The sequence below is a fragment of the Camelus bactrianus genome, chromosome 15 (genome assembly GCF_048773025.1).
Source record: "Camelus bactrianus isolate YW-2024 breed Bactrian camel chromosome 15, ASM4877302v1, whole genome shotgun sequence".
In the NCBI taxonomy this organism is placed as follows: Eukaryota; Metazoa; Chordata; class Mammalia; order Artiodactyla; family Camelidae; genus Camelus; species Camelus bactrianus.
In genome coordinates, this window is record NC_133553.1 from 32,654,675 (window position 1) to 32,680,399 (window position 25,725).

General features: G+C 43.7%; 1 protein-coding gene across 6 annotated transcripts in view; it reads left to right on the forward strand.

Moving 5' to 3' along the window:
• BABAM2 (BRISC and BRCA1 A complex member 2) overlaps positions 1-25,725 on the forward strand; it is a 387,982-nt gene that overhangs the window by 331,557 nt on the left and 30,700 nt on the right. For 3 of the 6 annotated variants that reach the window (XM_045511778.2, XM_045511779.2, XM_045511785.2), the window contains 2 exons: positions 2,222-2,283; positions 23,612-23,765. In XM_045511778.2, the coding sequence (XP_045367734.1) occupies positions 2,222-2,283; positions 23,612-23,765 (216 nt within the window). The remainder of the gene's footprint in view (positions 1-2,221; positions 2,284-23,611; positions 23,766-25,725) is intronic. The other 3 variants (XM_074341828.1, XM_045511781.2, XM_074341829.1) reach the window with 1 other exon arrangement.

Here is a 25,725-nt window from a genome sequence, read left to right on the forward strand (position 1 = left end):
ATGATGCCTCCAGCTCTGTTCTTCTTGCTTAAGATGGTCTTGACTATTTGGGGTCTCTTGCAGTTTTATGTGAATTTTAGGAATTTTTAAAATTTCTGTTAAGAATACCATTGGGATTTTGATGGAATTGCACTGAGTCTGTAGATCACTTTAGGTAGTGTGATAAATGTCCATTTTCTTTACAGCAAGGGTTCCATTAACATGTAGAAACTGAAGCAATCCCATAATATTGGAAAAGATTTTAGATACGTACAGAAAGTGTGTATCACCCCCACATCCATCCTTTATGGAACCAATACTTAAAAGGGAAAAGGCCAATCATGAATGTTAACTATACAATATAATATTGGAATACTCTGTTTCATCAGTTTGAAAATGGCATGTTTAAAATGTATTTTCAATCTGCATAGATATGTGCGCAAGCTTGGTGATTACCCCCAGCTTATGACATTTATGCTAATTAGTAACATTTAATAATTTCAAATGATTACTCATCTAGTTCTAGGCACATGGTAGATTTTAGAGGTGGCTTCTACTGTCAAGGGTATTCACTTTCGGTTGGCATGTTTGTAGAAAGTACAGATACAATGGGTACAAATACCTTTTAAGGGGAGGAGAAGGGAGAGAGTTATGTTAACTGGTGGGGAATTGGGAGGATTCTTTTGGGAGAGCATCCACGAGATTTTAAGATTCTACTTGGAAGGTGGGGCATAGTGTGATAAATAGGAGGTAAGGGATTCTAGTATTTAGAGCATTTTAACTGTTCACAAAAGCAGCAATGAAGGTCTGTGACCAGACTGCGTTCAGAGCTGTCATTCAAAAAGCCTCATAGAAATCAGAGACTTATCCATTATAAAGTTGTATGACCTAAATGAAATAGCAAGATTTTTTTGCTTTGGTTGAGAATTGTGTCACTTTGGTTTAGTAATGTGGGTATTTCATAGGGACATGGTTGTTAAGGCAAATTCTCTTAAAATTTGGAGCTTCAGGGAGGGAAGTAGAGTGAGGGATGAACCCCATATAATAAAAAAAGGCAACCTATTGCTGGGACAGACTCAAAGATAAGGGCAAGGCCAACTTGGCCCAACTCCAGGAGTCAGGCCTCACCAGAAGTCAGAACAGTCCAATGAAGGTGTGGCTTGATGGACATTCATGTTTGCTCCGAAGAGTGATGAGGGTGTAGCAGAGAGCTGAGATCAGACAGAAGTGTATTCAGGGTGGGTCAAATTCAGTGGTCACCACACAAAGTAAACAAATGCTTACTGAGCCCCTCCCATGTCAGGAATACAGGATGGTGCGAGACGGTGCCTGCCATCAAGTTGTTCATTGTCTAGCGGGGAAGTGTGTGAGACCAAGAAAGCCCACAGTGGGATAGGGACTTCCAGAGTTCTCTGGAACTGAAGAGGGTTCTGAGGAAGCTGGTGAAAGCTTCACAAAGACCCCATTTGAGCTGGGAGGTGACAAGGCTGAAGTAGCCTGTGGAGTGATGAGAGAGATGGAGATGGGGAGGCCGGGGGAGCCCAGCAGACCGGTGTCACTCAGAGCTGGAGGAGCCTAAAGTCCTCCCAGCACCAGAGGTCGTCTTCCAGCCACTGCCCTCAGCCAGTCTTCTGGAATTCCACAACACTTTTTTTACTCTGGCTGATGAAGATAAAAGACAGGAGCTGAGACAGGCCCGTGGAGCTGAGACAGCCTCTCCGGCTGGGAGACAGTTTTTACCAGATGCCCTGGAGCCAACAGCTTCTGCTCCACCCAGCCTTTAATGGCAGAACCAGACTCCCAGGAACTGAGGCTCTGAATCTTGGCGCAACGGGTAATTTCTCCTCCTCCTTTACACTCTTTATCCACTTGGGCCCTGCAGGGTTCCAGGTCCGACCCTCCATTAGAACCCTTCAAAGCCTTGAGAAAGTCTGACACCTGAACACCTCCCTGCCTTTCTCCTCTCCCCACCCTTGTCTGTTGTGGAATCAGAGTCCTGAATGGGGGGAAGGGCGGGGGTGGGGGTGCGGAGTGTTGCTGGTTTTTATTTTAAAACAATTGTGTATTTTAAAAACAGCTTCCTAGGTAAGTCTGGTGCACAGCTAGTCCTGAGAACCACACAGATAGAACACACACCTCTGTCAGAAACCCGGCTTGAGTTCCCAGCCTCACCATATCCTGGCCCTGAGACCGTTTCCTCATCTGTAAAATGGTATTGTTGCTTATCCTGCCTACTTTACAGGGGGTTTTGTGAAGATTAAATCACATGAAAGCAGACTGGAAACCATCCTGTGCTACAGAAATGTAAGGTGTTATTTATCCCTGTGTGGCCACTCCCCTGCCTCCACCCTAGTTTATAGCCAATCACCGCTCCAGGATTGTTTCACTGGCCAGCTGGTTTGTTTGTCACTCTGAGCCCTGCCACTAAATTGACTGTATTGAAACACCACTTTCATTGTGTTTCTCTTCTGCTCGGAAGTGCCTGGCGGCCTCCCTCAGGACACAGGCTCCCCTCACCCACCAGGCTTTCTCTCTCACTCACCTTTGCCTCTTTGCTGTCTCCCCTTGACCTAGATATATTTCATGCACCATTTCTTAAAACCGATCTCCAGTTTTCTCTCTAACCTGATCACCTCCATCTCAATCTGAATATAAGTATGAGACTTTAACGTATATTATCTTGAATGGTTCTTTAATTGGTGTGCATATTTGCTTTATTATTCTGGTTAATTTGCTCGCAGAGTTCCACGACTACTATGTCTAAAGGATGTTTTAAATTATGTCGTTATGATGTAGAGGGCCCCGCATGGTGTTAGGCACTTGGCAGGGGGCCAGCAACCACGTGCTGAGATGGGAGGCTGGGTGGTTGGGGCAGACTTGAAGTCTGTAGGTGTCTTTTCATAATCAGAACCCTGAGGACTAGATGGTTATTCTCCCCATTTTTCAAGTTAGAAGAGAGAGGCTGAGGGAGATTGAGTAACATCAAACTTGTGGGAATGACAGGGAAACAAGGGACACTGTCCTGTGGGAGCCTGAGTGCAGCAGAGCCCACAGGTGGGTGTAGACGTGGAGGGCAGCTCCTGCAGGTGGGGCCAGGCCATGGCGGGGGCCTGGGGCTGGGTCTGAATTAGTGAAGACCTAGCAGAAGGGACCAGACCCAATACACTGAGGTAGGCACCACTGCGAGGGGCAGCTGCTCCCCAGAGTGAAAGACAGAGTCCAGGTGACTCCAGCTGGCCTCCTTGGGACAAGTCAAGTGAACAGGAGGCTGGAGAGAGTTAATGTGACTCAGCATCTGCCCGGGAAGAGCCAGGCAGTGGGCTTTGCAGGCCATTTCCTGGGGAATTTTCAGATGGACCAGTGATTTCATCTTTCTATTCTAAAGCACCCCCTGCCCTGGGGAAGATTGATCATGATCATGTGGCCATCCAGTTGAGGCCAAGTGGTCTGATCTCTTAAAGGAGAAGCTGAAACCGCAGTGGAAACTTGCTAGGCCTGAAGGTATCAGTAATTCCATTCCTGATCAAGACTGATGAGAAACCCTTCCAGTCTTTTCTGGCTCCAGCCAGAGTGCAGATTAACAGTGCTTTGATGTTTCAGTATCACTGCCTGATTTATGAAGGTATAAGCTCCTTGCAGGTAACCTGCTGCTGCCTCGGGTTGAATTCATTGTACTTATTGTCTAACTGGGACAGGCCTGGGGTGGGGCTGGTGAGAGCTGGCAGTGCCAGACCCAGAAAGGCAAGCGAGCTAAAGACCAGCAGGCAGGCCTGAGGCTTGGACAGCTACCCAGCAAACGGGTGGAGAACCAAGCTCAGTTGTGTGCAAAGAATCCAGGGCGTGGCGAGGGAATCAGCTACTGGGACAGTAAAGATGAATGTTTAATACATATGCATTTATTAGCGTGGCTGGGTCTTTTGTCAAAAATGTTGTAAATTCCCAGTTCAGGATTTTAGAGTAAGTTAAATTACTGCTAGTTCTCCTTCAACAGCCAGGAATCACCCCTTAATAAAAGAAAAGTTCAGAGTCTTTGATTCATCTTCAACCTGAAATATTAAAGTTCTAGTTTTCATAAGCTGTTAGAGATAACTTTCAAAGGATTCCTTCCCCATTCCCACCACATACCCTTGCCCATGACAAAGGTAGGAGTATTTTCCTAACATTTGATGAAACCCTCCTCCCTTCCCAAAGTCTACCAAATTTTGATCTCAAAAAAAAAAAAAAAATGGGGCTAATAGGACAGTAAGATTTGTACCTTCACAAGTAAATATTACAGTTTATCTGGGTAGCTTGTGGAAGCTTGTCAGGTCGAAGTGACTCACTTGCACAGAAGAAGTTATTTTTAGAGATGTAATTTGTACTGTTTAGAAAAGAATAAAGAGATGGTAAAAAGCTAGATCGCTCATTATAGTTTACAGAGCTCATGAACCCAGCATCCATGCAAAAGATGACTAAGCAACGGGTCGGTTGGTACTTTCTCTCAGAATTTTACAGACGTGAGTCACCCACTTGGGATTGCAGACGCAGCACCGAGGTACCTGTGACTCAGCTCCCATTTAGAAAGTGCGCTAGAATTCAATTCTGATACCCTTTGGTAGTTAAGTACTGAGGAAATTACATACCAAAGCAAAAAATGCCTTTCTACCACGCAGCCATCTGATGTTTTTATCAGGGGTTGATTTGTCTTCACCTCTGGCCTTTGATAGACTCTGTGAGCAGTGCCGGCTGATATGCCCATTCATTCTGCTGCTGTCCACTGCAGGGCCACCTGCTTCGCGTCTGGGGCCCTGACCCTGGTGTACATCTGTCCCTGGTAGAAATCTCAGCTTCACCCTTCCGGCACTGAGCTGTCTGGCATCCAGGCCCACTTCCTTTAACCAAATGTGTGTGTGTATGAAAATCTTCAGCCTAACATGAAAATCCTAGTTTTCATAAGCTGGGATAAATAGCTTACAAAGGCTTGCTCCCCTCCGCACCGTGCCCATGTCAGGGAGTAGGAGAAATAAAATCGTATTTTCTTAAAGTACTTTGATATTTAAAAAAAAAAAACTATACATACAAACATATGTACCGACGTATGTGAACACACGTTGAGAAAAACGATCTGGGTACGTAAGCAGACGTGTTGAAGCAAAGACGTGATTCTCTCTGCAGGGAGGGCTGCTGCTTTGTTCTCGGGCGCAGGGCTCTGCTGGCCAGGTGACCCTCGAGCGGCAGCCCCGTGCATGGATGGCGCCCTGGTCATTGGGATACGCTCATTATGCCGTCTGTTCAGAGTTAAGCCCTCAGATGTGACCCATCCTTTCAAACAAACAGGAAATGGCCCTTTGCTATTTGTAGACCATAGATCATTATCAATAGATAATTCATAACCAACAAAGAATTTGTATATTTTTATCAAAGAAACCTGAACATGGTTACAAAAGCAAATATTCCAGAAAGAAATTCAATGAAAAGTGGAAGTCCTCTGCCCCACACCACTCATGGAGGTCACCTTTAACCCCTTCTGTCACCTGGCAGTTACCTCTGAAACTGTCTCATTCCTCACCTGCGGTGCCTGAAGCACTCTTACTAAGAAATGTCAGGGCATGAGGACATTAAAAACGTGGTCCTATTGTCAGAGAAAAGCCTTGTGTCCATTCGAGTCAACTCAGCAGACCTTTGAAGATCTCCTATGGCCCAAACTCTCTGTTGGGAGCGGTGGTCACAGAAATGTGTAGGTGCACTGAATTTACAGTCAAGTAGGGGAGGCAGATATGCAAATACATTAATAAAAGGTGCTCTAATACAGGTGTGGAAGATGCTATAATACAGGTGTAAAGTACAGGTGTATAAAACCCCTCTGTGGGGTTTTACAGAAATGCCCTAGGGCTGGGTCTCTAAGTGCTGATAGAAATATGCTACGGAGATAACAAGGGAAGAATGTCCCGGGGCAAACACTGTGCTTGTGGACTAATGTGGTGCATTCAGACGATCGGGGATAATTCATAATATTGCATTTTTAGAGTATGTGAGTTAAGGGAGTAATGGGAATGAGGCAGGGAAAAAATGTGCCTAATGATGGAGAGCCTTGTATGTGAGGAGTTCAAAGTATATCCCATTACTGACGGAGAGCCTTGGAAGGATTTTAAACAGAGAAGTGCCATTATCTCACTTACGCTATAGGTCTGATGGCCGAGTGGAGGGTGAATTTAAGTGAGAAGAAGCCGGGGCTAGGAAAACCACTTGGGATAACTAGTCCAGGCCAGATCATCTAAGGCACTGAAAGGAAGTAGGGAGGGAGGGGAAAGGACAGGTGCTAGAACTGCTCCAGAGGGAGAATCAGCACGTCTTAGTGAACATTCAGATTTAAGAAGTAAGGGAGAGTTGCAAATTGCTGGGTAATTCCCAGCTAACATGCTGAGTAGAGAGTGGAAAGTTAAAAAGGGACCAGCACTGGGGGGAAAGACAGTGAGTTGAATATACTGAGTTGGGGTGTTTATGTGATAAGCAGGTGGAGATAGTCGGTAAGCAGACAAAAATGGGGGACTGAAGCTCAGGCAGAGCCATCTTGGTTGGTGCAGATTTGTGATCTGAGTAGCCCGGGAGGGGCGCCTGCTGCAGGATGAGTCTGTCATGTGAGAGGGTGAACACAGCTCGCGGGAGGCAATAGCTGGTGGTGGTCAGGAGACTGGGATGGAGACGAAGGAGCAGCGGAGAGGTAAGGTGAGAACCAGGAGAGAGGAGCACCAGGAAGGCTGGAGTGGCAGGTGAAGTGAGAGTGAACGCACTTGCGTTGGTAAACAGCGGTCATCGTGCCCAGGGTTGGAGTGGGAAAGGCAGGGGAGGAAACACGCATAACTGAGAACAGGCAGAGGCCGGGTGTGGACGGTTGCGGCATGAGCTGACAGTGAAGCCGATGAGCCGATCCTCTTAAAGGAGTTCAGAGAATTAGAAGAAGAATGAATGAGAAGTAGCCAGTAGGAGTGGTGGTCAGGAGGGGCCCTTATGGGGATAAGAGATTCTTTAGCATGATGAGAAGGAACCTGCGACAGAGAGGTTCCAATTTAGAGGGAAAAGAGAGAAAGAGAATTGAAAGAGCAAAACCCTAGCAGTGGCATAAGAGTATGGAACCTAGAGGGGTTGAGTATAGCTCGGGGGTAGAGCGCATGCTTAGCATGCGTGAGGTCCTGGGTTCAATCCCCAGTACCTCCATTAAAATAAATAAACAAACAAACAAACAAACAAACAAACCTAGTTACCTCCCCCCCACCAAAAAAATTTTTTTTTTCAAGTATGGAACCTGGATCACAGGTCAAGGAAAGAGTTTTGGACACGAAGGAACTTCACCTCCTCTGAGACAGAAGGAAAGGACGCAGGTATTGATGAGTAAGAGAGGCAGGGAGGGAGGAAGGGCCAGGAAATGGAGATAATTTGCCCTTGAGTGTCCATTTTTCTCTAATAAGTTGGTTGGAAGCAGGATTATCTCCTGAGTGCAAATATCAGGGATGGGATTAGGATTTTTAAAGAGGCAAAGTTTTGGACTAGTCATTAGAGCCGGCACAGCAAACTAAAAGTTGTTTCATTCATCTCTGCATGACCAGCACCTCACAGTGCCAGGAGGGTAGTCAGCACTTAAAAATGTCTCTGAATCAGTGAATTTTCAAATTGCGGTCAGAGAGTAGTAGTTTAGAAGTTAATGATTTTGCAGCTGAGCACAAGTAGATGTTGAGAAGGTTGGAGGTGTGGCCACGGGGAGGTGGGTGCTGGATAGGTTGCCCTTGTAAATGCCGAAGTTACTCTGGATGATGACAGGAATCAGAATGCAGAGGACTTGAAGCAAGTGTAGACATTCTCAAGAACGCTGATTATGTAACCAGGAGACTGAGTAGATGACAGCAAAGAAGATCCACAGAAGTGATCCAGTCAAATGGTAGAAACTTCAGATGGGGATGCTTTTCTTGGGGGCAAGGCTGGGTGTGTAGGTGAATCTGGGAAAACAGGTGGCTTCTACTCAAGGGAGTGGCCGAGGGAGCAAGCCAGGTTTCACCTGAGACAAGGAGGTGGCAGAAGGTTCTGAGAACAAAGTGAGAAGGCTCCCCTTGGAGTAGAAGCAGAGGTAACCAGGGTGTGGTAGAGACTGGGTGTTTGTCCTGAGAGGATCCAGAATGACCCCCCAAAAATGGATTTTTTTTTTCCAAAAGATGAGCCTCACTGAAAGTGAGAGGCTGGTTAGCGGGGGAGGAAGTGGCTGAGACATGAGGTGTCTGCGGGTCTGCACAGGGGCAGTGAGTGAGCAGGCAGCCCCAGCAGCATGGAAAGCCCTGGTGGAGAAGTTGACACTGTGGTTCCATCAGACCCTCAGAGAGCCACAGTTAGCTGGCGGCCAGATGGTCTGGGAGGCCACCTCCACCAGCAAGTGTTTTCCAGGAGAGCTGCTCTGGGGCCCACACTATCTCAGCTTCAGAAATGCCATTAGGCACGTCTCGAGGCTTCTCTGATCAGGGACTACGAAGAGCCACGTGGACTTGGAGAGTAAACACTTAGAAACTTTTCTAGCAATTTGACATTGAGGTGGCATCTGAGCATGGTTGTTGTCTCGGCCATTCAGTTTTATTTTTCTTTATCAGTCTGTGACAGATTGGAAATTAAAACAAAACAGAACAGAACTGGCTGTTCACCTCAGAGACTGGACAGAGCACAGCTCGACGCACGTCCCCCTTGGCCCGAGGCTCTGACGCAGGAACACCCTGCTGCTCAGACGAGGCCCAGTGGCCTGCCACCCTGCTCTGGTCCTGCGGTCCCAGGAGCAGCACAGCCTGTCCCGCTCAGTACTTCTTGGCCATAGAGTTCAGTCCCTCGTGAGCAAAACATGGAGGAGAGTGAAACAGCTGGTGCCGCTACCTGGCCTGGCTGCGCGACCCCTCAGAGCCACGTGGAGTCCGCACTTGACTTTCTCTGCCACACTGGGGTGGACAGGCAGCTTGGGGGCAAAGTAGCGTTGTCCCTGGACATGAGGGTTAGTTGGCCAGAAACCTCAGGACAATTCGGCAGTGAGGCAAAGCAAGGCCGTTGATCTCACCATCTGCTTCTTATCCAAAGAAAAATGGCGCGTTATGAAACAAAGGGGAAGAAAACAAAGCCTGAGTAGTAGCTAGTCGGTCTCTCTTCCTCTGAGCCCCAGTATGTTTAATGCATCCTCCCACTTCAGGACTTCCATACTATATGTGATTCTCATGTTTGCTGACTTGCCCAGTGATGAGCCCTGGAGGGCAGAGTTCATCTTTGCTTCATCTTGAAGTCCCCTGCCCTTAGCACAGGGTCAGAGCAGATAGAGCAACTCAGAAACTTTATAAATGAATGTGCAAACTCACATCCTCTTTTCTTATTTGACTTAAAATAACACATTTGGTCCTACTCTCATACCAAATCATCACTGATTTTTAAATAGTTTAAAACTCCGTAGGTCATTCTTTGCGATGCTGAAGGATGCCTAACTCTCACCGGTCAAGAGTCCCATGGTCAGAAATGCTTACGGTCACATTTCTGAGTTTCAGACAAGCAGCTCTCTCTTCTCTTTTTGTACAAGTCTTAAACTGCCCTGCTCCTTAAACCAAATACATCCATACACACGTGTATATTTAGGTAGAGGGGTGTGTGTATGTACACATGTGAAAAATGGCACCTCTTGGTGAAGCATTCCTCTAGATCTGGGGTTCTCACACCTCTTCTCCGGATCCATATTGGTGTCTGTTCAGGCACCTCTTGGCAGATTCCAGTTTAATTTTTCTGTGAGCTAAGTGTGAGTGATGACTTAGCAAGTTGAACATTTAAAGAATCAAACCTGTTTTTCTGTGCAACCAATTAATAATATACCTAAAGTGAACCATTTGGCTTATAGAAACAAAGAGCGTTCCATCACAGAGAGTACTGGTAAGGGGTCAAGAGTAAGGCGGGGCAGGTGAGACTAGCTGCTTTGTTGTAAGAGCAGCAGGCAGGCTGAATGAGAAGGGGTGAGCTGTTGAGTCCAGTCAGGCTCTGCTGAGGTGTGACCAGGTTTAAGAGACTTTATTTTAAAGTCCTTTGGATCTTCTCTTTTTTATTCCTAATCTGATTCTTTCCATCTGTCCTTAAATGCTCTTGTGTATATGGCCTTCAACTTGTTTATTGAAACCTTCATCTTAACTGGAGCCTGATGGGCTGTATCACACTTTCTTTAGAAGAAAAATATACGTAGGCCTTCCCTGAGCTGCCCCCACCAGCATTTAAGAATTATATTTTTACCCAGGAGACCTTGGTTCATCCCTATGGGCTAGAACAAGGGGTAGAGTTAAGACGATTAAGCTGGCGCCACCATGTAGGACAGAGAGAAAAGCGATTCCTGGAGGCAGAGAAAGCTTACAGAATTACTTCAGGAGTGAATTGATTAGTGTTTGGAGCCGACCTGAATAAAATGGTTGCCGGGGGAGGCCTAATGTGGTCATTCTTAGGTTTAACCAAAAGTATATTCAGCTGTGTAAAAGCGGGCCGATACTTTTGAAAATATACATTCCTGCTTCTGTTAATCCACGATGGAAGTAGATGTGCTCCCAGCCCCACCAGTCCCCCATCCCCTGGTAGGAGAGTGCCTTGTGGACCATCCTCTCCAGGATGTGATGTCAACAGCGAGCCTTTCCAGAGATGGAAACAGCAGGACAAAGAGTCAAAGGTGACTCAAAGGTTTTGTTTTTGGCGGAACGGGTGAGAGAGGAGCAAGCTTATGGCTCTGATTTCAGATGTGTGATTTAGTTCAAAATCGTCCCTTCCCCAGTCGTTAGCAGAACATCTTAATGATGTCAGGGCCACTGGATTTGAAATCTGAAGACCTGAGTTTAAGGTCCAGCTTTCACATAACTGTAATTCTAAATTAGCTACTTTCTCTTCTTGAGTTTCCACGCTCTTACCTGTAAATGAGTTGTATGCCATCTCCATCGAGAAGACTGCAGCTGAGACGATACATGTGAAAACATACCTGAGCCAGAAGGCTTATGTTAAGACATATAAAGACACTCACCAGGCCTCTGGAATTATCCAACTGAAGCAGAGATGAGCAGTCAGGGAAGGATAGGGAGATTTTTGAGGATATTGAGAGATGGGACTTTCTGGGACTTTCTAAAGGAGGAAGGCTGAGGCCAAGGCTTCAGGGTTAACCTCACCTGAGTTTTGTGAGGGGCTGTTAAACAGATGGAGAAGAGAAGACAGTAAACATTTTAAAAGGAAGGGAAGTACAGATCAACACAGTGTTATGGAAACCGTAGTTGAAGAACAGAAGTGAGCCACAGTGTCAAATGCCATTAAAACCCCATAAATAGGACCATCAAGTATTTTCCCAAGCAAAAGGAAGAAAACCAGGAAATTGAAACATCAAAAATAAAAATTCTGAAAAGTCTGAACTCATTGTACCCAGGGGAATAACTCGTAAGGTCTGAAAGACAAACACATCCTGTCCTGCTCTCGGTCTGTCATGACTGTGCGAGTCAGTCTCAGACTTCTGTGCACGTTCCTGATTGATGGCCAGGAACATGCTTGCCTGTAGCCACCCCTGGCTAAGGTGGCAGATGAGCCAAAATGCCCCTGAGTAGAAACGCCTTCCAGAATGTCAGAAACAAGCAGTAAATCTAATTTGTAGCCCTTGTGGTAGAAAGAACATGGGCTCTAGGTCCGGATGGACCAGGCTACTGCTGGCCCATCTCTGCTTCATGGCTGCAAGTAAGTTCCTGGGTTGGCCATGGGGACAGGCTTCCTCTCTAGTAAAAAGGAGCAAGAGAGAACCATGCGGCAGGAAGCACCCAGCACATGGTAGGTATTCAGTTAATATGGATTTCCTTCTTCTTAGCATTAAAAAAAAAAAAAAACTTATTTATTAGAATGGAACACAAAACAAGAACCCCATGCCTAACTTTGCTGTAGTAAGAGATTTTTTCAGATTTGGGTTAAGGAAGAACACAAAGTCGTTCTGTACAAGCAGCTGTAGTAGCTGTGGTTCCCTTGCTTCTGCAGGGAGATGCACTGAGTCACAAGTGGCATCGTACAGTGGGGCTCACTGGGTAGGGGGGTCAGGACCCTGGGGTTCTCTGTGCAGCTGCCCAAGCAGCTTCCACTCTGTACCGCAGGCCCTCAGTTACCAAATGGATAGATGATTTCCAAGGCTCCTTTCTGAACTGTGGTATAACAAGTACGTCCACTGTTGTGACAAGACATGAAGATTTTTAAGAAGTATCTCACCTGCCTGTTGCTCAGCTCTGCCCTGAAAGCACACATGTCCAAAACACAGACAAGAAGAAGGGAATAGGCTGAAGAGGTGTCACAGAGTCCATGTGTTTCACTCACAGGGACCTCCAGGCCTGACTCTTACACCTGCTCATGAGCTCAGTGCGCTGGTTCCCAAGTCCCTAGCAGCTTAGCTGCCCAGAGGTCTGTGGGATGTAGGTGTAGCCTAACCTACGGCCTGAGCTGGGCGGCAGGGATGGAGTGAACCAAGAAACTACAGACAGCAGACACGAGACACTTAGTATAGGGCTGGCGTGCCTCATTCGGCCTGCTGTCATGACTATATGGCCCACTCTAAGAGTTAATATTCGTAATTTTAACTTTGAGTCATTTAAAGGGGGATATGGCAGAAGTAAATGTGAAGGCTACCTTAGAAGGATTTCAATCAAAAACAGTTAAAGGGGGAAAAAAAGTTTGGAGCTTCCAAGAATAAATCCTCAGTTATTAGGTACAAATACGCTTCTCTCAGGGTAACAGTGGTCTAGGACCTTTGCTTAAAAATGACCTATTCCTTTAAATTTGGATGTACAAGTCAAGCAACTCATTTAAATCAAAGGCTTGGCTCAACACGATCTCCTTGTGTTTATACAATGTATTCTCTTTCATTCAAGTTAGTTAGACAGGAGGATATGACAATTTAAAAACATCATTTAAGACAGCAACCATGCTTTGATCCGAAGTGAAATTTCTATTTGGAATTGACATCAAGGAGGAATATGAATTAATGTCCATTCTCCTACTGTAGCCCCCACCCGTTCTCACAGAAGAAATAATGACCAAGGAGCTGGTCCCCAAAACAACTTAACAAAAACCTGGATAATTCACAGACCAAATCATAGTCTTTAAATATATGAAGACTGATTACATTTCTGGTCTTTTTTATCCAAGCACAAAGGAAAGCTGTCTGACCAAGTTTTCATCAGGTTGCCTCTCTGTTCAGATGGTTTCTGGCCTCTGGTCAACTTTTGCTTCAAAACCCCATTTGACCTTACATTCTCCAGAGCTGTGATTTTTTTAATTTGAAGGAAGAAAATTACAGAATTAAAAGTGAAGAGTTCCTAAGGACTCCTGAATTTGCCCCCAAATAAAAAGGTGGACAAAACTAAGTTAGAAGCTTAACTGAAGGAACATGCCTACCTTTAGTGTGTGGGTTGTATTTTCTTAGCTGGAGGTCGGGTTAGAAAATGAAATTATGTAGACTTAGGTTTGTTTGTTTGTTTCTTTGCTTCTAAGAGAAGAGTGAGTAATAGTAGCAATCCTTTATGGATGTCTGCTACGTGTCAAGTATTCTCCATATATTCATTATGTCATGTATACTGCCCACCAGCCTTGTAAAGTAGATATTCCCATTTTAAAGATGAGAAAACCTAGACTTGGAGAGTTTAGTAAATGGCAAATGGCCTGAGGTCACCCCGGTCATAACTGGTAGAGTAGGAATCAAACCCAGATCTGTCAAATTCCAGAGATAATATTCTTTCCACTGTACCATCCTGTTCTTACATTCCTTTTAGGCACCAACCTTTATTTATCGAGCACTTTCTATGTACCAGATACTGTACCACATGCTTTTTTTTGCAACCTGGAGGTTAAAGTCTTTCTAGTTTTATAGATGAGGAAACAAAGCCTAGAGGTGTGTTCATCCAACCAAAGTGATACAAGGCTAAGTGGAGCCCAGGTCGCCACCTCCAGAGCACGTGCTTTCTTCACATGACCACTGAGCCTCACCTAGATAAGCCCTTTTCTGTCCATCCCACCAGATAGACCTGAACCTAAAGAAACCAGGGGACAGAGTGGCTTACCTTTGCACATTTCCATAACCACCTGATCTAGTGGGTCAGACATTTTCCTTTGATTTGGATATCTCAGCACAGTATAAATCTGGAGTGGAGAATCCTTGGAAAGTATAATACACAAATAAAAAATAAGTTCACGAAGGTTTCTGCATAGAGGAATGACACTGTGACCAGGGCTTCTCACCTCATCTTAAGAGGAAGCACACAATCACCCTTTAGCGGCATGGTTCCTCCCAGTGGGGAGGGTACAGCTCAGTGGTAGAGCCCATGATTAGCATGCACAGGGTGCTGGGTTCAGTCCCCAGTACCTCCATTAAAATAAAAAAACTTAATTACCTTCCCCCCATAACAAAAACAAACAAGGACTGCCCCATATTTGACCTAATTCTGTCCCGACCCTGTCCTATACCCAACCCCTGATCTCAGGCCCTACCCGAAGGATTGTCTGCTGAGGAAGTTAAAATTGTTTGAGAGAAAATGGAAGACTCCTGTAAACGGATGACAGCCCATGATCAGGCTTTCCACTCAGATTCCACTCAGCCTCCGTTTGACCATAAGTGACACACTAGTAAGTCTTCAGAGATGTTTTGTAAAGAGGAATCAATCCCTAAGCTGGGAAGTGAATAACTGTGCTCCTCTAATAATAAATAATAACTTATTTTTGATTTGTGTGTTATACTTTCCAAAACATTCTCCATTCTGGGAGATTTATACCACGCTGGGGGTACTTCAATTAAGAAAAATGCCTGACTCACCAGAGCTGGGGGTAGGGATATCGCCCCTAGCAATGTTCAAGGTGGCACACTGCTCATGGAAGAAAGTCCACATTCCTTGGCTTTGTGCTCACAGCTTTCCACAGTTGGGCATCTTTATCCAGAGTCCCTTTGCACCAATCCTGTCAGCCTGGATTTCCTCCTCCCCAATCACTGGCATTCCCTTGCTTTTCTCTGCTCTGACTGCTCACTACTGTTCCCTCAGCCTGGAATTCCCACATCTTTCTCCCTCCCTTGCCTGTCACAGTCCTCCCACTGCAGTGGCCTGTCAGCATCCTAGTCATCTTTCAAGACCCTGCTTATCGAACAAGCCTGCTTGAAGCCCTTAGACGGGTTGTCTTTCCACCCCAGGCCCCTCGGTGGTTCCTGCCTCTTTATCACCCTCTCCATCACCTCCCTTCCTGAGAACAGTAGTGGCGGAGTGCAGCTGGCACTGTCAGGGGAGGACCGAGCTTTGCTCAGCTTGGCCTCCCTAGGGTTGCTCACAGTAGGTGCTATGGGAATGCTTGTCAACTTGGATTCTTGTTGCTGTTTTCTCTAGAATAAAGCTCATAACCAGATCCTTTCAAAAATTAAAATGAAAAAACTAGATTAGTTCCAGAGTTTTTTTTTCCTCATAAAGCCATGTTAGTCCTCTCTTTCTTTGGAGTTGTCACAATAGTTGCAAATTTGTGCCTGGCAGGATAGTCTCATTTTTTAAGACTGGAATTTAAACTGACCAGTGTCATTCCCCCTACTTTAATTATTTTAAGTTTGTCCTCTTTCTTCTAATCATCTACATTTGGTATATCATCCATGAATTTTTGAAATTTAAAGATTTTGCCCAGCTTTTAAGTACCAAGAATTTTACATCTGAATATATTTTAATTTACTTAAGGATTATTTTAATCAAATTCTTCCTTAATTTAGCCAGATTTCTGTTTTAATCCTCCCAGGCCAGGAGTTTATTTATTGTGACTACATTCTTTTAAAGACAGAAGTTTAAACAGCATTAAATGCTATTTCTGGTGTTCTCTCTTGCTAAATTTTTTCTGTATCTCATAAAAATAAAAACACGTTTCCTTTTTTTATATGTCTAGTGTAGTCAACATTCCTCATTTTTATGATCCATGCCAGTCACTCACTAGATATATATCAACTGCCTAGTGTGTATCTAGCCCAGTGTTCACATGTGGAGGTTATAAAATCATGGCAAGAACACTTAATTGTTAGTGATGCAGCCAAGACTGGATTCTGGTGACATTGGAGGATGGAGAAATCACTGAGTGACAGGGCAGGCAAGAGAGGCTTCCTGGAAGCAAGTCTGGCTTGGACTGGGTCACAGAAGCAAGAGTGGGTTGAAGGGACTGAACAAGAAGCCAGGCCTGAGGAGATGTGGGGGTCCAAAAGGGAAGCATCCCCAGGGGACACAGAAACCAGGCGCACCGCTGGAAGCCAGAAAGCAGGGAGCACAGAGTCACTCACCATCCACCTCCAGGAATCGTGGGTCCTCAGTTCCAGCATGAGGCCTGCAACGTGCAGTGTGCTCACTCAGCGTGTGATGGAGGAGGGATTTTTGTTATCACAAACAATGCTACAGCAAACCTTCTCCCACCTGCCTTCTTATGCACGTGTGGCGGTGTTTTAGGAGTGGGAATGCTGAGTATGAAGTATTTACAGCTTCACCTTTATTGTGCAAGAGGTTCTAGAAATCTACATTTTCCTCGCCAGTGATAAGAAACCCCAGGGTTCCACAGCCTTGACAACACTTGAGGATTGTTGGGTTTTAAAATGTTTGCCAGTCTAGTGGATGTGAAATGGAATCTCCTTGAGGTTTTAATTTGTGTTTCCCTCAAATGCCCCTTTTCTTTAGTTCCACAAGCATGTATTGTGTATCTCCTGTGTTGTGCCATACACTGTGCTAAGTGCTTGGGGTACTAAAATAAGCAGTTCATGGCCCCTGCCCGTAGGGGCCCTCAGTCTTCGCCATGGTTCCTACCTAGGGAGATGTATGACCTAAGGTGCATTTTCAGAAACCAGAGGTCTGAGGGGAGGCCCAAGCATCTGCTGTGTTGATTCCACAGTGATGCCCGATGCTCGCTTCCAGCTAAGAGCATGTGAGCTCATGGGAGGAGCCGCCTGGCTGGCTCAGTCGGGGTTTGTTTATGTGGGCAGGGCAAGAGACCCTGGCTCCTCCCTGGCCAGCTATGATGTCCCTTTCATCTGGAGATTCTTCTGAGAATTTATGTGAATGGCTCATTGGGTATTGGAATGATTCATTTGGATCTGTAAAGTACCTCAAAAGCAAATGCTAAACAAAATATATGAGCAGAGGCCAGATTTTCTATAACTTCAACTCTCTGATACAGTTGTAAACCTGGAAGGAAGGAAGGAAACAACCAAAAGGGGAGGAGGAGGAGACGGTCTCTGAACTCGGAGCTGTGCCTGAGGACAGCGACCCAGAACTCACACGGCCTCACTTCACGTCGCGCAGCACCTGCTCCACACAGGTCCTCCTCGCAGGACCAGGTCCTGGTCAGGGAGGGACACACGTGGGATGAAGTAGACAGAAGCAGAGAGAAGAGGCAAGAAAGATGACATTGAAACAGTTGGCCTTGGTGAGAAGTGGCAAAGGGAAAGGGGCTGGCTAGGAAAAGGCAACAGAAATAAAGAGAGAAAGTTTGTGGTCAGGGGGCAAATTGCATGTCACACTCGTTAGCCCTGGGGACCTCAGGGTACCACACTAAAGGTCCATCAACTCTTTACCGGAGGATGGCTCGGAGGATCTGGCTCGTGGTAGGAGGCATCTGTAGAAGAGCCAGCTACGTCTCCTTAACACTTGAGCCCAGTGTGTATGATGATTTTTTCATGTGCTCTCTGTCATCAAGAAAGGCTAAATTATTTTCAGTATATTATATTTACTGAGTTGTGAAGACATGTACAAAATTTAGAAAAAGGTCCATCAAAATAGTTAAAATTAAGCATTGTGAACATTTATGCTATAGTTAGAAATTTCACATATATCTAAGTGTATAAAGCCAGATTTAAAAAAAATAACAAACTAAGAAAAAGGGGAAGTTGGGTGAAGGAATGGCTATTTATTTTGTACCTTGCTCTGTTTTTGTTCAGTCCTTTCAACCACACTATGAAATAAGAATTATTATCCTCATTTTACAGATGAGAAAAATCAAGATTCAAAGAGATGAGGTATTTTGCCTGTGGTCTCACCACTAATAAATGGTGGGGCTAAGAATTGAACCCATTCTTATCTGACTCCAAAGGCTGTATGTGCCTTTTTTCCACTATACCGTGCTGTCACCTCCCATATTCGGATTTTTAGATTTAACAACAAAGTTCAAGACACTTCAGGCTTTAGTTTGGTAATACTACTAAATCCCCAAAGGTAACCTGTTTACATGATCAAATCAAACACAAGATAGTGGAAATCTGAAACCTGCTTAACAAAATCTCATAAATGTTTAGTCTCCCCTGTCACTTAAAAATAAGGCAGTGATAGTAAAAGGAAACACTATTTAATTTTTAATACCTTGAGTAGATATTCTTCTGAATGGGAAAACTTGACTTTTATATTTCTCGTAGGCGAGTATTTTGGATGTGTGGTATTTAACTTCCCAGTGGTTAGAATCTGTGTGTCTCAAAAGTTTAGTGTGTAGTTAGTAGGATTGGGGGTGGGCAGTAAATAAATGGCAACTTCCCTAATTAGTTGTGTGCCCCCTGTGGGGGCAGCCAGGGAAAGAGAAGTGTCCACACTTCTTGGGAAGAGTTGACCTCAGATGGAATCGTCGTCCAAAGGGGAGCTTCCAGCAAGTCAATATGGGGTTAAAACTATCTCCTAATGAGGCTTCAAGGAACTGGAGGGGCCTGAGAGAACTGGAAATGGGAGCATAACCAGAACCACCACAAAGCGAGTCCACGAGCACCTTCCCTCCTGACCCAGAAACTCAAGAGTATAGAGTTTGGAAGGGTTGGAGAAATGAAATAATGGCTGACTTGTGAATAATGATGAAAATATTTGATGATGTGACTCCCAGGGAAGCAATTATGGTTAACCCCTCATTTGTTTGGCATTTTCAAGGATTGAACTGTCCCACATAACTGAATTTTCCAGACAACTAAAACTTTCCTATTTATGTGCCTTGAATGTTTTTAACCATGCTTGGTGGAAATAGTTCTCAAATAGATTATACAATCTATTCCCTTGAACAGAAGCTGTAAGAAATAATGTTTTCTTAGTTGCCTTTGACTCCAAGTCTGAGAAGACCTGATTAAAAGAAGTTTAAATAGTCAGGACTCATAACTGTCTCATGTAACATGACATCCAGATCTGGGCAGTAGCAGAGATGATGGATTTGACAGCGGAGTGATGTCAGGCTGACTTTCCCCACGTGGTCACAAGATGAGGGCACAGCTTCGCCTTAAGAGCTCATGTGATAAGATGTAGGCAGGAATGAAATGGGGGTCTTTAACCAGAGAGGAAAATTTTTCTCAGAAGACCCCTCACTGACTTCCTCTCAGGTTCCATGGGCAAGACTGAGTCATTCCTATGCCTGGGCTTTATGAAAGGCTGAGGGAGTGAATACTCAGCACTTTTGGACTGTGGGGTGGGAGGAGGGCGCTGCCCATAGAAAAGAAGGCTGGAGAATGGCTGTTGGATAGGCAACCAAGAGTGTCAGCCCTGGTACCAAGAATGGGAGCGAACATCACTATGTATGGTAATCGCTTGAGGGATGGTTGAGTGCTTTTTTCCTACACTGAATGGCCCAGACTGGGATGCTTTTTGATGAACTAAGTCTGCTTTTATTTACTATTCTCTCACCTTTCTTTGGGCCAGACTGCTGGTTATCACTACTTGTTGTTCATGTACCTTGTCCTAATCTTGCCATAATTAGATTTTTTTCTGGAAAAAAAAATCATATGATCAAACTCATTAGAACTGTGCCTGAAATGTTCTGAGTATCTGACAGCTTTCCTGTGGATCAGATGCATAGCGTAGCATTTCCTTTGGCTGTTCAGTGTCATTTTTCCCATTGTTGAGATTTGGGGGAAGTGAGGAGTTTCTAGAGTCTTGTGAACTTAGATACAACTCTCATGAAGTCTTCCTACGGGGAAAGGATGAGCATTTAGGGACAGTGAAGCTTATTTGCTAGAGAAGGGAAAACCATCAGAACCTCAGCATGATTTAAAGAGGGAGGCAGCAAACTGATCAGTGCATTCAGCTCCCTCTCAAAGCTGTATGGCTGGTGGTTGCTTGAACAGAACCACCACCACCAGCTCTGGGACTGTGACCCGTGGAACCAGTCACCGCAGCGACCATCCAGCATGAGACAAGCTGGTGCAGAACTTAATTATTCCTGCCTGCTGCCAGGGCGTCAGAGCCCTGTGAGGGACTCCTGTGAAATGCCCAGGTTGAGCAGAATTAGGTGTTTGGGTGTGACTTGTTTCAACAAGTTCTTGAAGACAGTCATGCTTTGAAAATGGTTATTGAAATTATACCGAACAAGGGAGGACCATCCCTTCTGTGGGTAGAGAGCTGACCAAAATTCAGTCTCCGTCTACAGGTGGAAGAAAATAGGAAGCAGTTGTCAAAACAGTACTGACAGTGAGTAACTGAGCCACATGGAATGGTTCTACTCTGAGAATCGAACCCGAGCTCATAGACAGGTTGGGTTCTAAGGAAGCAAATGTGAAAATGTTCAGATTTGATGTGGCTGAGACTCTGAGCCCAGACTGCTTAGAACCTTGGGAGTTCCCTAAAGCAGATTAGCTATTTGAAGGCCCGCAGTCATTATTTTGCTATGCATCAGAAAATCTTGAGCTAGCCTATAGGCAAAATGTAGTGACAGAAACATTTGAGGATAAGGAAAACAGGTCTTGTTTGTTTGTTTTTTTTAAACACTCTTTTAAAAAAATTAATTATTAATTTTTTTTAATTTGGGGGGAGGTATTTAGGGTTTTTTTTTATTTATCTTTAATGGAGGTACTGGGGATTGAACCCAGGACACTGTGCATGCTAGGCACACTACCACTGAGCCATACCTTCCCCCCTTTTGTTTTTGTTTTTAATTCTGACTAATTTGTACCATTCAACTCATTCTTATAAGAAAAATGCAAAGTTATTTGTCATAAATATTTTAGGCATTAACTCCTTCTTACACTTAGAACACTTTGAAAGAAGGCAACCTTTTATTGACTGCTGACTGATCCAGACAGAGTACATCCTAGTTAAGCTGAGCGAGATATTTATATTTTTCTAATTTTATTTTCTCACATGTGAATTCATATGTATTACCGATTTTATCTCTGAATTGCTCTGACCATTCCTGCCATGCTAATAATCCAGCCACTGTGTTCAAATGTTAATATTGGCTTCAACTATACTTTTTAAGAAAACTCTCCATGGAGAAATAGTCATGTTATCAGTGCTTTTGAGGGGATCATGGTACAGATCAACATACAGCTGGCTAGCAATTTTTTTTTTTAAATCAGAACAACTCACTTGCCCAGGTAAATAAATTTACATTCACATTTTGAATTGTTTCTGGTCTTAATTGGGCATTTATAGAAGGTCAGAGTGAATGGTTCAGAGCTAGGTGGGAAAATCATTTTTCAGCATATCAAAATACTGGCAACTCATTTTCTACAACAAAAAAGGAGCCCCTCAAAAAAAATTTCATCCCAAAGCTTCAAAAAGCTGATAGTTTGAGAATCATGAAGTTTGTGGTATTGTCTGTGTTACTTGAATACTGAATGGTGACTGTACTTACTTTAAATTTAGAAATTATTCCCACTGAATTTTATTATTTAAAATTATTACTGTTTTGAGGGGAAGCTTGCATGTTAAATACTTTTCATCAGTGCTATTGCTATTTCTCTGGGGGTTAATCTGAATATCATTTTATATTTGGAAACTTGTATATAAAATAAACATAGTTGAAGTCAAATTAAAGTATATGTGAATAGGCATTTTTATAAAATTAATCAGAGGAAATGAAATGAATCAAAAGAGGGAAACAATTTCAGAAAACAATATTTATTGAAAATGACTGAAGATGTTACAGATCAAGCTCTGTAAGATGAAGGGGTTTATAAGGGTTTTCTGAATCCATTTGAGTGAGTCTGTTTTTCAGGTTTTGCATTGTTCCTATATGTTACCAGATCTCTGCTTTGGCACAAATAGACATGTATTGAAACTGCATTGAGGCACTTGGAAAATGTGACTAAAAAGTGGACATTGAAAATTTTGCCACTTTTCTTTGGTTATGCAGTGATTCATTTGTAGAAACCCCCTGTGGCACTGACTCAGAGTCAAATATACCCAGAGGTCTAAGAGGCCTTACCAACTGGACATTTTTTTTTTTAAGTTTGCTACAAACCTAACTTCCTTCAAGAAATCATTTTGGGTACTTAGAGGGCCCAGTCCAAGTCAAATGTCACCCTAAACTGACACAGTGATAGATGTATAACTATCTAGTATGTATTTTAATTTCATATATTTGTCTCATGTAGCCAAAAAGATGAACCTTGTACATCCTTCACAGTAGAGACTTCAGCCGCCTAAACTGTCATCATGACATGGCGAGTGTGTTGTGAGCAGGTTATACCAGTATTCTCAAGAGCAGGAGGCAACGTGACCCAGTTGAAGGAGCTTGGGATTTAGATCATGGGACTAGAGTTGAGTCCTGCCTCTGCGTAGCTATGGCATGAGCAAGTTAAGAAACCTCTTGGCATCTCAGGTTTGTTCATCTGTTAAATGCAGATGGTAAAAATAATGTCTGCTTCAAGTAGTTATAAGCATCATATTGGATAAAGAATATAAGATTACTCTGTAAAGCTAGAAAAGTCTGTGCACATTTTTCTTGTTATTATTTTTTATAAATTAATATGCCTACCCCTTGTCCTAGAAGTGAGGAACAGTCACATATTATATACACATTATATACCTTGAGGAATGTGCTATTGAAATTGTGTTTTTAATGAGTTTACCTTAACTAAAACAATTGATTTAAAGGATCCCCAAGTGAACAGGTAAGTCACCTAATACTTGTTAACAGGAAATATTAGAATCAGTCTAAACTATAGCAGTAGATAGATGTGGTGCTCAGATTCGGCCCTGTTGAATTCCATGGAGGAGCTCCCGCTGATTTAGGAGATGTGTATGATAACACATAAGGAAAAGTGTAAAACTGCTGACTATCAAAATTTACTGCTTGATTGGAAGTAAAGTGACAACTTCATGTTTTTCTGGTGGTCCAGTTACATATCCTATAAAAAAGGAAGATTGTCACTTGCCCTCTTGAGCCCCTTTCCACATTCATTCTTTAAGGAGTCTGCATCCCACATCCTCCATTGATTTCTAGATGAGGAAGACACTGCCCAACCTTTGAGGAGTTTATGATATAATTGAGACTTAAAACAGATATACAACTAACTGCCCCGTGGAATACTAGACAAGGTAAGTGTCGTAGCAGGTCAGGTGGCCGGGGTGCCCAGCTTCTATAACCATTTCATAGCATTCCTTCAGCACCTATGCATCATGCCTAGTATTGGTTAAACTTTTATTTATGTGTGATCTGCCTCTCTACCTAGACTGTAAACTCCTTGAAAGCAGGGAGGGTACACTGTGTTTCTTGGTCCCACTCTCCATACTTTTCACCTAAGCCTCAACCAGGATTTGTGGTTCACATAGTGTCTTGTACCTAACATTCAAATTTAGCTTAAAAAGTATATTAAGGTACATTTAAACCCTAACCAACTTTTCCTTGTTTTCTGTCTTTGCAGTTGACCTGCCCCTGTTTTTTCCTCGAGACCAGCCGACTCTCACGTTCCAGTCCGTCTATCACTTTACCAACAGTGGACAGCTTTATTCCCAGGCCCAGAAAAATTATCCATACAGCCCCAGATGGGATGGAAACGAAATGGCCAAGAGAGCAAAGTAAGTGAATCAATTGTTATTTCTTGCAAATGGGAAACATTTTTTAAAAAATCCAGTCCAAGGATTGGCAAGCTGCTGCTTGCAGGGTAAACCCTGACCTCTGCCTGTTTTTGTAAATAAAGTTTTATTGAAATATAGCCATACCCATTTTTAAACTGATTTTCTACGGCTGCCTTCATGCAACAATGGCAGAGTGAGTAGCTCCAGCAGACCACATATGGTCTGCAAAACCAAAAATATTTAGTTTTTGGCCCATATAGAAAAAGTTAGCCAACCCCTTATCTAGCCTGATGAGGTAGATTGCCTTTTTTATTTTAATGGGTTCCAGGATTTATCTGAAATCTACCTCTCTATTTGCATTAGAGAATAAGTACTAGGTAGGAATTGGAGTTATGGATAAATGGTGTCAATGATGAAAATGTTGGCAGCTACTTTCATATTTTCTTAATTAATGGAAAATTTCGGCTAATGGTAAATGAATAGAATTTTGCCTAGTAGTCAGTACATGGGTCCAGTACCTAGTTTTTCATATGGAACTAAAATGTCTCTGAAGGAACAGAGTGAATTATATACCTCGTTGCATCTCTTGCCCCTCCCCAAAGTAGGGCCTGTGTCTTCTTTGGTTAAATAAATTGCCACACAAATAGCTTAGAACTTTTAAAATCCTTATGAAAATAAGTTTGATAGAGGTTTGAGTTGGCTGGAGTTTGGAATTTAGAAATACAACTATTGCACACGAACCTCTCTGTGGAAAGCTTTCACCCGTCATATGGACTAGGTCAGCGTAGAAATATGCAGAGTATTTTTTATAGGTAAAACTTCAGTACCCAGAACACCAGTCTTCATGAACCATGGCCTCCTAGATTGAAGCAACAGTCGATCAGCATCATAGTTTCCAAAAATACTCACAGTTAGAGTGGCAGGTCTATTACTTTATCACTCTGAACCGCCAAATGCTCACACCTGTGATCCCAGCTGAAAGATGATCAGATCCAAAGAATCACAGAAATGGAGAATGTCTATGAAGCATCCTCTTCATTTGCTCATCCAGTATTTACTGAGCATCTACCATGTTCCAGGCAGTGTGCCCATGCTGGGATGCAGTGGTAAACAAATGAGAAGTTGTCCATGTCTTCATGGAATTTATACCCCAACAGCAGAGATCAAAGCCTTTATCATATCAAAACTTGTGACAGTTTGAAGTACTGACTGAAAAAATCTGGCCTTCCAGACCTAGAATGCTCTTGATAGGTAAGACTTCTTTCTCTTGCCTCCCCCTCCCTCAGACCTCTTTCCCTCCCCAGGTGCCTCCTGCCTATACTTTCTGTAGTACAAGGCCTTCACTCATAGCAGGATTGGGGCTCTTAAATAATGAGAGTGGCTTTCTCTAGACATCCAGACCGCCACAGATTCATGAATGCAGTCCCAGAGCTGTTGTTATCCAGACCTTCAGTGGCTCACTTTCCCGGGTGTCTTACCTTTTTGTGATACCCAAGTCTGAGATTCTGTTTAAGGAAAAAAAAAATGTATGCAAATGTAACTAATAACAATGAGTAAGACTTACTTATTTTGAAGGATACTTGAAAAAAATGGATTATGAAGTAGGTTTTATGTTTGAGGCCCTGCAGTTGTTTAATTTTCTGGGCTTTCCCTGTGTGTACATAGGATCTGCCCTTAGAAGATGGGCTGTTATTTGTGGTATGTACTGTGGAGTCTGAACCAGACATGTTTTTGTGGTTTCCATGGCAAAGCTATCTTGGGTGTGTGTGTGCATGCGTGTGCGTGTGTGTGTGCGTGAGTGTGTGCACGCACACGTGCACATGCTCCTTAAGTAGACATTTTAGCGTGTATGAATTGAGTCTTTAAGAAGCTGCAGACCACAAGCCTATGATTTCAGTATATTGTTAAGTGAAGCCTGTTTATCTTCACAGGTTGATTCAGAGTTGCAAGAGACATTTGC